This window comes from Caretta caretta, chromosome 8 (genome assembly GCF_965140235.1).
Source record: "Caretta caretta isolate rCarCar2 chromosome 8, rCarCar1.hap1, whole genome shotgun sequence".
Taxonomy (NCBI): domain Eukaryota; kingdom Metazoa; phylum Chordata; order Testudines; family Cheloniidae; genus Caretta; species Caretta caretta.
The window spans coordinates 42,550,928-42,565,561 of NC_134213.1; the positions used below are offsets into that span (position 1 = coordinate 42,550,928).

The 14,634-nt window shown below is 54.7% G+C and overlaps 1 protein-coding gene across 1 annotated transcript in view; it reads right to left on the reverse strand.

The window, feature by feature from the left end:
- DDR2 (discoidin domain receptor tyrosine kinase 2) overlaps window positions 1-14,634 on the reverse strand; it is a 165,852-nt gene that overhangs the window by 53,880 nt on the left and 97,338 nt on the right. The window contains exons 3-9 of the mRNA XM_048859659.2: window positions 14,465-14,567; window positions 10,401-10,632; window positions 9,442-9,589; window positions 4,604-4,709; window positions 3,110-3,293; window positions 2,158-2,401; window positions 1,181-1,243 (exon numbers count right to left, since the gene is read on the reverse strand). Coding sequence (XP_048715616.1) covers window positions 1,181-1,243; window positions 2,158-2,401; window positions 3,110-3,293; window positions 4,604-4,709; window positions 9,442-9,589; window positions 10,401-10,632; window positions 14,465-14,567 — 1,080 coding nt within the window. The remainder of the gene's footprint in view (window positions 1-1,180; window positions 1,244-2,157; window positions 2,402-3,109; window positions 3,294-4,603; window positions 4,710-9,441; window positions 9,590-10,400; window positions 10,633-14,464; window positions 14,568-14,634) is intronic.

Here is a 14,634-nt window from a genome sequence, read left to right on the forward strand (position 1 = left end):
TGGCCTATTATACCCTCTGTTGACCCCCTCATGCTCACAGCTAACACTACTAAGAAAACCTTCCAACTCCAGTGCATGGCGCACATGTGCACCCACATTTGGAATACATACAGCGACCATCACTTGAAGAATATCTTTTAATTGGACCAACTTAGATCTTACTTGGCCAAGACCGAATGGTAGGCTCTTCAGAAGCTGGTCCAACAACAGATATTACCTCACCCACCTTTGCTCTCTCACAATGTGTGATAATCATGAATATTATAAAATTTATAAAATATATTGTTTTTGTAATTTGTTTGGTAACTGGTATTTCCTATGTTAATGAATATGATATAATACAATGCATTATAAAAATTTGAAATAAGTCTTTTTGAAATTAAAATGTTGAAAATTTTCTAAACTTTTTCTAAATGAAATTTCCTCAAACTTGAAAAGTTCTGATAGAAAAATGAGTCCATCGGAAAATTTCCAATCTGCTTTAGCTGAAGGTTTAAGCAATTTGTGATTGTGAAACAATCACATTAGCTGGATGGTTCTGATAAAATGATCAGCCATGAAAGAGTAAACGATGTTGTGTTAAAACCCCATTGAAGTGACTAGGGCAGTTCACACCTCTCCAAGCTATTGTTTCAAGATGCCTGCAGACTCAGGAAGACATTGCTTGGTTTGGGCCTGGAAGGTTACCTTTACAACCATTAGGGATGGAAACATTTTTTTTCCCCACTGAATCTCAGACTTAGGAGGACTGGTCCACAGTACGAGGCTCGCTGCACTACACATTTTGCATCTGTGGACTTATGGACTACATGGGGCCCTGGCCATGGAAGGCATTTCGATCCCATGGCAATGGATGACATCATACACATCTAGACAGACACCAGGTACTCATAAGCCACGTAATCATGTGAAAGGTGTTTCTATGCCCATGTCATAATGAAGTAGCACTTTGCCATATCGGAGTAATCTCTGGGTACTGCAGCAGCTGTTACTCTCAGACTGGAGGTGGTTTCTGGTGCCCTTATTCTAATAGGGTGGCATGTGTTTCAGGAATTCAGGGGGTCTATAGGAGGGCTGCATTTTATCCAGTGGCCAATCCTTCCTCGCAGGAATATGCCACCTCTGCAGACCTGATGGGGACCAGGCTCTTGAGCACACAGAATGTCCACATACCACATACCGTAAGTGGTGGGTGCTATGGGTGACTCAGGAGGGGCTCCAGAGTTGTTGTACATGGCTGCATCTAAGAAACAGAATTGAGAACAAGTCAGTGACACTCACATGCCTGTGATAGCTGTTGTGAGGGCAGAATGGATTTTTCCCTGTGGCACTTAATTCATGTCACAGAACACCTGCTCGACTCTACCTGGCCCTGAAAAGGTTCCTAGCCCTCTCCAGCCCAGGTTACCACAACTCAGCCAAGTCTGAATTCTAAAGCCTCCAAGCACAAACCCACCATTAGGGGATTCCCACTGCATGGTGCTGCTCTCCTCAAAACCCTGTTCCTCCACAGGATGAATGCTATAGCTACTGGTACCACAGTAGTCCCAGTACCCACTTTCCTTGGGTAAATAGGAAACTACTCTTCTCACTGCCTTGTAACACAGGAACAAGTGGATATCCCATGGAATTGAAAGGTGAGAAATTCCAAGCCAATAAAAAGAAATACCTCCCCCCCCCCACACACACACAACACATGATTAGATTGTGGAACTCGCTGCCACAGGAAATCATTGGGGCAAAAAAATTTAACAAGATTCAAAAAGAGAGACTGGATATTTATATGGCTATCAAAAATATGCAGAATTACCATAATTCATTATAAACATTTGGGAAGGGACACTGAACCTCCTGCTTCTGGGCTTAAGCCTGTCTGTTAGTGACCAGGATGAGCCCTAATGTGGGTGCACACTATCCCCCATCAGCTACTACAGGGTTCTCATACCTTCCCCTTCAGCAGCTGTTTCTGGCTACTGTCAGGTACAGGAGACTAGATTAGAAGCACCTGAGGTGCGATCCAGTTTGGCAGTTCCTACATTTCTATGGTCCAGAACAAATGGCACATCGCTTGGTACTCCCTGGACCTATGCCTCCCTTGCTCCCTGACATGGATGCTGTGGCTTCCAGGTCCCCCAACCTCCCGCCTTTTGCCAGTACCTGACTGGAATGTAATCTCACTGAACATCATCCAGGTGTCAGCAAAGTAATACTGGCACTTGATGGCGCTGGCCATGCGATGAAGCAAGGGCACAGTGACGAACCGCGCACTGGGGTTGACGTCATCCAGCACCAGCACTGAGGAGATGGTGTTGGGCTCCCATTCATTGGCATCGGAGCGGAAATAGCACTGAACCTCCTTGAAGATCTTCACCCCCTTGGCAAACATGTTGTTGCAGTGCACCTGCATGGCAGCAACAGAGTCCCAGGTGAGCTCGACACCAGCACAGGCTGGCAACACCCACTGCCCAGGGCAACTCCATAGGATTCAGAGACCCTGGGATAGCCATGCAGGGAACCCTGTGCTCATTGCGGCCTGCCCTTGGTGGCACCCTCACCTAGAACCCTAGCTGGTCAAGGGGGCCCAGGAGGAAGGGGTGGGGGACATTTCCTTAGCATTTCATCATAGGAAACTTGTTACTGTCTGAGGTCACAAATGGAGTGAGTCTTTGGTCTCATTCCAGTCACTGGCTGACAGGTCATAGAAATATAGTGATTACAGACAGAAGTGGCCCTTTAGTCACCCACAGGCAGGGATAGTAAGTGGGGCAGCAGAGCAGGGCTGAGCAGAGCAGGAGCTGGTGGCTAGGGCCAAGGAGGCATGGTGCAGCTGAGAGGGCAGTGTAACATGCATAGAAGCTACAGCCAACATGTCTAGCTTTTCCTCACTCATGTTCACTATCCCTGACACAGCCCCCCGCCCAAAATGTAGGGCAGCCTGTGTCCTAGACCCTAAGGCCTTGCATTGGCATTTTGTAAGGCACATGACAAAGTCAGACCCCTAGTGCCTTTCTAGAACGTGCCTTCTACAGCCGGGCCCACGTTCAGAGAGACAAGGCCACAAAAAGCCCTCACTGATGTTACCAAGAAAGGTGCCCCTGGAGCCACATACCTTCATGGTGGTGAAGTTTCTGATCCGATCAAATTCGAACATGATTTCAATGTAGCCCCCAGCAGCGCTTTCATTGCGCCACCCTACGTAGTCATAGCCGGGCCACATGTGGTACTCATGGGTCTGTGTGAAGTCATCCAGGCCAGAAACACCGTCCGTCAGCTGGCCCAGTCCCTCAGTCATGCTGGAAAGATACAAGGGGGTGTGAATCTTTTTTGGAGTCCACCCAAAAATCTTCCCGCTCTCTGCCTCCCACCTGTCGCCCCATCCCACCAGCAACTGGGGAGTGTAGAATGGATGGCCATTGTTCATAAATGCTTTAAAAAACTGGAGGCCTTTTTTCATTATAGCTTCTTAAAATCATTAAACTAACTCTTTCCTCACTGAGTCCCCTGAGAGCCATTGCAGCCTGTTTTAAACAGCACTGGGCAACCTGCAGTGGTTTAGTAGAGTACTTGGCCTCACATGCTCGTTTGTGTGCCATTAAAGAACCTGGATGGACAGAGGGAGGCAAGAAGGGTGGGACAGACAGACTAAAATGTTCAAACCTGGAAGTCTAAAGTTAGGCCCCTAAATAAAGAGGGCCTGATTTTGCAAGGTGCTTAGCACTTGCTGCTCCCATTAGGTCCACAGATCCCACTGTTAGTGGATTTGGGGTGGTTCTGTTATTGTAGGGTTGCTGCTAAACACTGGACTGTGCATCCTGTATGCAGGAGTGGGTTCTCACTAGCATGGATGTTGATGGCACTGGTGTCTTAGCTTTAGAGAAGGGAGCACCAATGTATTGGTTGGGGCAGCAAAGAGTCCATTTCAAGAATTACACTGACTTTGTGACCTGATGAGGGCTAGGAGGTGACAAGCATCCTTTGGTATGTGGAGTAAACTCCCAGGAGGAATCACAGGAGCTGCTTGACTTTAAGGGACCCCATACTGTGGGGAAACAACTATTAACTCCACATCAGAGAGATCTCAGTGGGCTGCCTCAGTCACACAGCCCCCAACACCCCTTCCAGGGGCTTTCCACAGCATCCCAGCATGTCCGATGACCTGGGCTGAACTCATAATGTCCAGAGCAATGGCTATTTTCTCAGAAAGAGGCAGCAACTTGCCCCTTTGTTGGCCAAGTGGCTCCTTCCTTCTGTGCTTATGGCAAGAAAAACACGGTCTTGTTTAAATGGGCAAATGAGCATATCCCCAGTTCTCCTGTCTGTAGGGGCACAATCCCTGCTGGAGTGGGGTTGCTATTAGTTAGTTCGCTGAGTACTGATGATGTGCTCAGGGATGTACAGAACTGGAGGAGCTGACAAGTCAAGCAGCTTAAACAGGTGACCTTAAACTGTTTGGTAGAAACCTGGTTTAATCACAGGACAACACTGGGGGATCATTTTTGTGGAGCCCTTGGTAGAACATTGGCAGCTTGTCATTATCAAGCCCTGACCTGCCTGAAAAACCCCTCCCCCACCTTCCTAGGCAAGGAGCTCTCTGGGGACTTACCTGTAGCCAAAAGCGCCATCATACACAGAATCGTTGAGGTAAATGACTGTGCCGCTGGGAAGGACGAACTGTTGTCCAGCAGGCGCGTTGTAGGAAACCAGCCCATCTGCCAGAGCAATCGGCGTGCAATTAGTGTGGGCCCAAACAAGCATCCCCCCCAGACAGGTTTGCAGCAGCTCTCCCGGATAAACCAAAAGGAGAGGACAATGCAACATCCACCTGGGCCAAGAGGCTCTAGATTGCAGCACAGACCAGGGATGAGCTCAGAAACTGACTGGGCTCCGCTGTATGAGTGTCACACAAAAATAGAGGGGGAGAATGGCTGGATGGAGAACTGGCCAGGTTGACAAATAGGGCAGTGAAAATGTCATGCCAGCAGAGATATGGGTATAGGCTAAGAAGTTGCAACCCGCCTTTGCCAGTCACATCTCCTCACACACAACCATTGCTGCCATGTCTTCTCACAAACTCCCATTGCTAGCCATGGACCTTGCCACATTCCCACTTCCAGGCATGGCCTGTCACCTTCCTCCACCCTGCTGTCAGCCATATCCTCTAACAAACCTCCATTGCTGCCACCAATAGCCCCTCGCGAACCCCCACTGTGGGCCATGGCCCCTCACAAACACCCAACACTCTCATGGCCTCTCACAACCCCACATTGCCAGTTGACCCCATGCCAAACCCCACCACCAAACACAACCCCTAGCAACCCCCCACTGAAAGCCATGGACCCTCACAAACCTGGGCACTGACACTATGTGGCCTCACAAACTCCCACTGGCAGCCAAGGCCCCGCAAACACCTCCATTGCCGTTAAGGAGCCCTCACAAAGCCCCATTGCCAGCCCCGTCCCCTCACTCACCTCCATGGCGAGCCCTGGCCCCTTGCAAACCCGAGTTGCCAGTGACAGCCCTGTGTACACCCATATTGCCAGACATGGCCCCTCGCAAACACCCCTTGCCAGCCACAGCTCCGCACACACACCAACTGTCCCTCGGACACACCCATTACTGCCATGTTCCCAAGCCAACCAGCATTGCCAGACACAACCTTTTCCGCACCCCCACTGCTGCCACATCCCCTCATATACCCCCATTGGTACCACATCCCCTTGCGCATCCCCATGGCCAGCCAGCCCCTTGCCAACCCCCACTACCACCCATATTCCCTGTCAAACCTCTACTGTGTCATGGCTCCATTGCTGCCATGCACACCTATATTGCCAGACACGGCCTCTCGCAAACACCCCATGCCAGCCACAGCTCCGCACACAGACCCATTGCCAGCAACAGGTGCATCTGAAGGTCCATTACTGCCACGTCCTCTCCCACCCCTCATTGCCAGGCACGGCCCCTCGCAACCCTACATTGCCAGGCACGGCCTCTTCCACACTCCCATTGCTGACACAGCCCCTTGCAATGCCCCCACTGCTAGCCATGGCCCCTCGCCAAGCCCCATGAACTGCCACATACCCTCACAAACCCCCACTGCCAGCCATGGTCCCTCATAAACCCCCATTATGGCCATGGTCTCTCACAAACCTCCATTCCTAGACATGGCCCTTCACATGTCCCCGTTGCTGCCACATCCCCTAGCAAACCCCCATTTCCAGTCTTGTTGCCAGCCATGTTCCCCTGCAAACCCCCAGTGCAAGCCACAGACCCATTACTGCCCTGACTCCTCACAAATCCCAACTGGCAGCCATACCCTTCACAAAGCTTCATTATATTATGGCCCCCTCACATAGCCCCACAGCCAGCCATGCCCCCCACAGCCCCCCCCCCCACATATCACTTTCACGGCCTCTCACAAACCCCCATTGCCAGTCAAGCCCCTGAAAAGCTCCCATTGCCAGCCAGCCCCTCACCAAACCCCACTACTAGTCACATCTCCTATCAAACCGACGTTGCCAACAGCCCCGGCAAACCCCCATGGCCACCAACAGCCCCTCGCAAACCCCCATTGCTGTCTTATTCCCTCACACAAACACATTAGCCACCATGGCCCCTCATGAACCCCCACTGCCACCAACAGCCCTTTGAGGGCCCTCACTGCCAGGCACTTGGCTGAGTGCACATGCTGGCACTGGCTCTGATTGCAGAAGGTCTTCAGTGACTCAGCCCGCCCGCCGGGCACACAGTCTGTACACGGGATAGGACCCTGTTGGTTTCAATACCCCACTTTGGAACATCTCTTGCTGCAGCCCTTCCCGGGCTCAATTCCTGGAGAGACTGTGGGACTGCTTAACAGTCCCGACCCTGCAAAGGGGCTGTACCTCCACCCCTGGGCTTTCTCCCTGGAGCCAATGCTTTCATCCTGCTGGGATTTTCTGGCCCCAGCTTTCCAACTAAACTGTTCAGATCCCCTGCCAGGGGCGTATCCCAGTTCCATACTCAGGCCACTTCCCCAGTGGCAGGGACCTGGGCCTGCCCACTACTCCAGGTCCTGACCTAGGGAACCTACGAATAGCAGCCACATGCCACTGCATCCCCTTTGAGTCTGCTACCATTTTTACTGCTCCCTGGGACATTTTCCCACAGCTCCTTCATGAATATCACAGGGCATTCAGCTACCCAGCTGTCAGCCAGGAGCTCCTTCTCCCTCCCCAAGTCCCTGCCATCAATTTCTCTGTCTTGAGAGCCTGCCGCTCCTTCAGCCAGCCAGGAACAACCTCCTTGCTCCTCCAGCTCCAGGCAGCAACTAACTCCTGTTCTGTACAGCAGCCCCTTTTGTATGGGCCTGCTGGGCCCTGACTGGGCTGACTCCCATGCAGCCTCTCTAGGCTACTTGGAGGACTCACCTTCACTGCTCCTTTTCCATCGGGGCACCTCTGGGCCTGGTATGCCCCATCATTCCTCCATTGCTTGCCTCGGCCCCTTGCAAACCCTCATTGCTTGCCACAGTTCCTCACATAGCCCCATTGCCAGAAACAGCCCCTTGCATGCCCCCACGGCCAGAAACAACAGCTCGCAAACCCCATTGTCAGCCACATACCTGACAACACCCAATTTCCAGCCACATACCCTCACAAACTCCCATTACTGTTATGGCCTCTCACAAACCCCCATTGTAGCCAAGGGCCCTGTCAAACCCTCATTGCCAGCCACAGCCTCTTGCAAAACCCTCACTGCCAGCCAAGGGCCCTCGCAAACCCACACTGCCAGCCACGGCCTCTCACAAACTCCCATTATGGCCATGGCCTCTCACAAACCTCCATTCCTAGACATGGCCCTACGCATGCCCCCATTGCTGCCACATCCCCTAGCAAATGCCCATTTCCAGTCATGAGCCCCCATACCATTGCTGCCCCATTCCCTCGCAAACCCCCCTTGCTACATCCACATTGCAAGCCATGGCCCCTCACACAGACCCATTAGTGCCATGTCTCTTTGCAAATCCTCAATGCTGCCACGGATCCTCACCAACCCTATTACCCACCAGAGCCCCCTCACACCTCCACTGTGAGCCACACACCTCCATTACTGCCACAGCCACTCACAAATCCACACTGCTGGACACATCCCCTTGCACACGCTCATTGCTGCCACGGCCCTTTGCACAACCCCATTGCTGCCACTTTTCCTCGCAAACCCCAGTAGCCAGCCACGGCTCCTTGCACACACCCATTGCCAACCATGGCCCCTCACACAGCCCTGGACCCTCAAAAACCTCCATTGCCAGCCATGGCTTCTCGCAAACCCCCATTACTGAAATGGCCCCTAGCAAACCCCCATTGCCAGCCATGGATCATTGCACACCCAAAGTGCCAGACATGGCTCCTTGCAAACCTCCATTATTGCCATGTCCTCTTACAACCCCCCATTGCCAGGCACATTTGCTTGCAACCCCCCATTGCTGACACAGCCCCTAGCAAACCCCCATTTCCAGTCTTGAGCCCTCACAAGCCCCCATTGCTGCCAAAGCCTGTCACACAATCATGTTGCCAGCCTGTGCCAGGGTGTATAAACCCCACACTGGAGAACAAGAGGTAAAGGAGCTGGCAGAAGCTGGACTGGGGGCTTAAAAGGGGAAGCAGAGCAGCTGAGTAGGGGGCAGGCAGTGGACAAGAGAAGACCTATCGTACAAGCTCCTGGGAAGGCATCTCCCAGGAAAGCTTGCAGCCTGAGGCTTGGATACTGACCTGCTCAAGCCTGCAAAGGAGGAACTGGGGACTTCTGAAGGTCACAGACTTTAATTTTGTGTTTGGTTCCTTATTTTACCCTGTGGGGAGAGGGGACACTGGTAGGCAGGGAGGCAGCCGCATAGTGCCCCAAGGTGCCGATCTCAGCTGCCTACCATTGGGCCCTGGATCCCCTACCAGCCCCTAAAGAGGGGACAATGACAGAAGCCTGTCCCTTGGTGGGGAATCTAGTTGGGAGACCCTGAAGGTGCAAGGGTCCAGACCCCAAAACCCCAACACATGGGGGAAGCCCCAAAGCTCTTGCTGACTTCTGAAGATTTCCACATCATTGGGGTCAAACATGTGACCTAGCCGGAGGGCTGAGTCGCTAACAGAACAGATCCCCAAACAGAGGATTTACTGTGAGAAAGGGAAACCCCTGGGAGGAAGACAACCTACCACACCCTAGCCTGATCAGAAGGCAGCACTTCTGGTGAGTGTTCCCCTTCCAAGCCCCATTGCCAGCCATAGCCCCTTGCAAGCCCCCACTGCCTAGAGATCCATGCAGACAGATGCATTTCCATGTCAGACCCCCAAACACAACACAGGGTCCCGCTGCCACAGCAAGAGCCCTTGCACTTGCAGTTCCTCTGGTCCCCTGATCCATGGCACTGGAAATGGGTGTGACTGGTGCCCTTGCAGAGCCCCTGCTCACCTAGCCACGTGCAGCCGTAGAGCTCCACTCGCAAGCATACATTCATGGAGTGGTCGGTGATGGGAATAAAGCGTACGAAGCGAGCTATGATGGGAGGCTCCAGGTCCTTGAGGACAATGTCATAAGGGTTGGTGTTTCCATCCAGCACCTAAGAACGACAGATACTAGGAGCAAAGAGCGCTGATGCTGTGCAGCTGAGAGAGACAGAGGGCAGCTCACACATCCCACAGGCCTCCAAGTGTGGCTCACGGCTGCTGCACCTCACCATACCCTGCTACCACCACCCGGCACTTCTCTGCCACCAGGGGCAGGGAGATCACTGTTTTTGCATCAGTCTCAGCATCTGTGTGGTGGGCACAATCCCCCAGTGCATGGGGCTTTGTCATTGTTACGGGCCCAGGGCATGGCAGTAGATATGCTTGTATTCCCTGCAGTGAACTTGCATCCAGCACTACAGCTGTGGCAGCCTGGATGGTGCTAATGTGCATCTCCTGTCTACATTGCACTGGGAGAGGTGGATTGGCACGAATGGGCATGGAGGGTAAAGCCTGCACTTCAACTCACACCTCCCTGGGCACTGCATGGCAGGTATCATCAGCATCTTCACTAGCATTTTCCAATACTCCAGTGACCAAGCCCCAACTGCCCCAGAAATGGATTGCTGACACCCTTCATTGTCAGTACCCTAGCCAGGCAAAGGCATTCTCTGTCCTAGGAGATGGTGTTCTGCTCGTTGGCCAGGCACTGCTTCAGCCCTGAATGCCTGTAACTCGAGGTGGCAGCTATAGAGATACCTGGCCCACCTGTTACTGGATTTGCAGTATATGCCAGATCAGCAACACTTGGTTAGGGTGCCAGTCTGAGCATGGTGACACATCCCACATACAGGGCCCCCCTTCCCATCTCTAAGGCAGTGGGATCCTAGCAGGGAAGATTTATTAATTTCCCCACCTCCTTACCTGCTTCCCATGCCGGTTCCTCCAGGAAATCCAACGGGTGCCATCCCGGCTGTAATTGATCTTGTACATTGGTGCAAACTCATTGCCATGGCCGCCAGCGTGTCGCCCCTGGGTCCCCACCAGGGTGATAAAGTGCAGGGCGTGCAGGTCAATCTGAAGGAACTCCTTGAGGTCATCCGGCTCAACTGGGATCTCTGGACACCAAGCCCCATCACCCTCTTCTGAGTCAAGCCTGGGGCAGTGCAGGGTGGGGTAGGAGTGTAGAGGAAGAGAGAGAGTCACTTCCAAAAAGACTTCCTATGAGAGCCTATTATGGCACCCTGCTCCCCAGGCGTCAGACCCCACCCTGCCTTCCCCACAGCCCACCCCACTTGCCCCTGGGCTGGCCTAGCACTGACCAGGAATCTTCTAACCAGCAGTAACAAAGTAGAAAAGTCTCAGCTCCTCAGCCTCCAACCCTTAACTCACCTGCAGCACAAGGAGGACCTGTCCTTCCCCTCACAAGGAGCTGGGATATGGGGGTGGATTCACAGATTTGGGGCCCTGCAGTAGGGAGGGCTCACCAGCCAAGCTTAGGCCTGAAGCCCTGAGGTCTCAATTCTCTCATTATAAAATGCTGGAGGAGCGTTCCCCGACCCCCTTTGAGTTCTGAGCTTTGGCCTTGGGCCCCCCATAGGGACACCAGTCCCATGGCCAGTGTGGAGCTGGGCAAGGAGCAGCATAATCAGAATTTCTCCCTCCCACGGGCCATCTCATGTTCCCCTAGCAGCTCACACTGGATATGGAGTGCTGGTGCTGGGTGCCGTTTCTGAGCATGACCCATACCCACCCATCATGGCCACCCGGCTCTCCTTGCCTGCTGTCTTGTGGGGGTGTTTCCTTGCCTCCCCACTCACAAATTGTGTGCTCCCCTGCTCTGACCCTGGCTCCAGCAGGGGGCAGGGTCTGTATCTGACCCATCAGAAATCCCACCAGAACCAGGCCTGAGGGCCAGTGTGGGCCCTGGGGCTCTGTGGGCCCAGAGGAGGGGAATACAGCACCACTGCCCCCAGATCCTGCTCACCAGGGGGCCCAACTGCAGTCCCTGCTCTCACCAGTCCTCACTTGTGGGTACCTGTTGGGCACTAGCTACCCAAAGTGGGGGAGGGCAGAAAGCACATGGGACTGCACTGGGCCAGGCAGACGGCACCAGGATAATATATAGCAGGAGCTGGAGGGTATCACCATGGGCATGTTCCCAGGAGAGTGTTCCTCACTGCCTCTGACGTGGGGCTGGCCCTTCAACAGCAGCATGGCATGTATGCAAAACTGGCCCCTGCCTCAAGCCCGACAGGAGCCCTCACAGCTGGGTCAGGGACCAGGCACTAGAGGCAGAAACACAACGTGCAGGGCCTGCCACGTGAGAAGCTGTTGGGTAACCAAGGTGGCAGGGCAGAGCCCCAGATGGAGAGGTGAGATGGGAGGGGTCAGGAGGAAACGTCTCCCTCCAATCACCAGAGATGATGCATGACTTTCCCTCAGCACCAGGTGAGGAAGAGCTGTCAGTACCACAGGAAGGAACAGTGGAAGAGCACCATGCTGTAGACTGTATCCTGCTACCAACTCCCCATGCAGAGCGACAGGCTGCCACAAGGTCAAACCCCAGCCCTGGGGCAGCCTCTGCTGGGCACATGCTGGGTGTAGCCTCTCTCTTGCAGCTGCCCTCTCACACTCAGGCAACTTCCGAGGAGCGGGCTGGGCCAGCAGAGAAAGTGAGGCCAACAGGGCTGTTCTGGGTGGGTTTATCTCGCCCTGTCTGCAGGAGTTAAGATGACCATGGGTGGGAGGAGAGGAGACCCGGCATGAGCGCCACCCGTCAGGAACTCCTCGCTGGCTCAGGGTCACTGCTCCAGCTGAGGGAACGTTCATGACAGTGTTCCTAGCACAAGGGACCCTCCCCAGCATGCGTTCACAAATGAACACACGCATTCTTGCAGCATCCTTTACTGAGCCCAGAGTGAAGGAGGGAACTCCCAGAGAGCGCTGTGATGGCTAATGCTGGCTTCAGGGAGGCCCCTTGACATGCAGCTGAGCTCCAGGGCCACACGCCCTTCCTGGGTCTGCAGGCATCACACAGCCCATTGGGTCTAGTCTCCTGGGGAAAGGTCTAGGTTAGAAAGCTCATGGCTGCATGACTTTCACTACAAAACTCTTGGGCAAATCTGCCCTGTCTTCTGACACACAGCATGCCCCTTTCACCCCAAGAATCCCTGGGTCTGAGCCCAGGTCCCCAGCCCCATTGTCCACTTGGCACCTTCCTCATGCTCCCATCTCCGCTCTGCTCCCCTCTGTGGCTGGCTGGACTCTTCCTCACTCTGGTACCTGGCAGGAGACTGCTAGAGGCAGAGGGCTGCAGCTTCCCTCTTGCTGTTGAACATGCCCTCAGCCTGCATTTGTAGGGGCCTCAACCTGTGACCAAGCTGTCAGCCACCATGGCACCTGGCAACTGCTGCAGGGGCTGGCCCCGTGCAGCCTAGCCATGGCCCCACAAAGTTGCCCCCAGGAACACATTCCAGGAACCCTATCTTGGGCCAGCCCCAGTGGTGAGCTGGAACCGGTTCGCACCGGTTCACAAGAACCGGTGCTTAAATTTAGAAGCCCTTTTAGAACCGGTTGTCCTGCGAGGGACAACCAGTTCTAAAAGGGCTACTAAATTTAACCGGCCAAAAGTGGTGCCTTAGGTGCTGACTCCATGGGTGCTCCGGGGCTGGAGCACCCATGGGGAAAATTTGGTGGGTGCAGAGCCCCCACCGGCAGCTCCCCGCCCCGCACCCGGCCCCAGCTCACCTCTGCTCCACCTCTGCCTCCTCCCCTGAACGCGCCACCCCGCTCTCCTTCTCCGCTCGCCCCCCGCCACCTTCCCGCAAATCAGCTGTTCGCGAGGGAAGGGCTGAGAAGCAAGTGGTGGCTTCACGCTCAGGCCCAGGGAGGTGGAGGCGGAGCGGAGGTGAGCTGGGGAGGGGGGGTGCGAGGAGGGCTGCCCGCACCGCAGCAGGTAACCCAGGGGGTGCAGGGGAGCCGCTCCCCGCCCCAGCTCACCTCTGCCTCCCTGGGCCTGAGCACGAAGTTGCCGCTTGCTTCTCAGCCCTCCCAGGCTTCCTGCGCAAACAGCTGATTCGCAGGAAGCGGGGGCAGGGGGTGGAGAAGCAGAGCGGGGTGGTGCGTTCAGGGGAGGAGGCGGAGGTGATCTGGGGCTCGGCGCGGGGCGGGAATTTTCCCCGTGGGAGCTCTAGCCCCGGACCAACCATGGAGTCGGCGCCTAGGGAACCACTTTTGATGTGATCAGTGGGGGAAGCAGCCGCTCCTCCTAGCTATGCTACCCTGCCCCTAGAAGCCAGAGGGACCTGCTGGATGCTTCCCAGGAGCGCCCCAGGTAAGCACTGCCAGGACTCCCCACCTCGCCCCCCGGCAGGTCCCTCTGGCTCTTAGGGGCTGGGCGGGGTGGGCACCCACTACAGTGGCCCATGAGACCCTCCTGCCCGGATCTGGGGGCAGTCAGGGGACAGAGAAGGGGGGTGGATGGGGCAGGGGTCCGGGGGGGGGGAACGGGACAGGCCACGACCCCCTTGTGGGGTGAGGAGGGAACTGGTTGTTAAGATTTTGGAAGCTCATCACTGGCCAGCCCCACAGCTGCCATGGAACCACAGCCCCACTGCTTGCTTCTGGGAAGTGCTCTCCACCTCCCTACAGCTGCAGCAGAGCCTGCCTCGTCCTGTGCTGGACCCAGGAGCAGTGGTGGCTGGCAGAGGAATCTGGAAGAGCGGCAGCCACTGAGGTATGCTGCACACGCAGGATGACACTGGCAGAGTGAGACTCTGCAGGTTCATGGAACACGCCCCGGGCCCCAGCACAGGATCCTCGCCCAGCAATAGCCAGTCACAAAACAGGAACACTAGTGAAATCCTGCTATGGCTATTGAGAACATCAGTGACGCAGCTCTCCCCTGCCATAGGTCAAGTGTGATACCACACAGCCAATCACCCCATGTGAAAGGCACACGGCTCCCTTGCATCGCTTGCCCTCACCTTCCATACTTGGCTGCTGTGGATTCAGACCACTGACTGGAAGCGGAGATGTCCTCGTCTGGGATGTGGCCGCCTGACATGCCCAGAGGATAACGGCATACAGCTGAAACGAGACACACCATTGGCTGCTCCTTCGGTTTGCTCCAGTGAGTGTGGAGAATGCTCAGTGC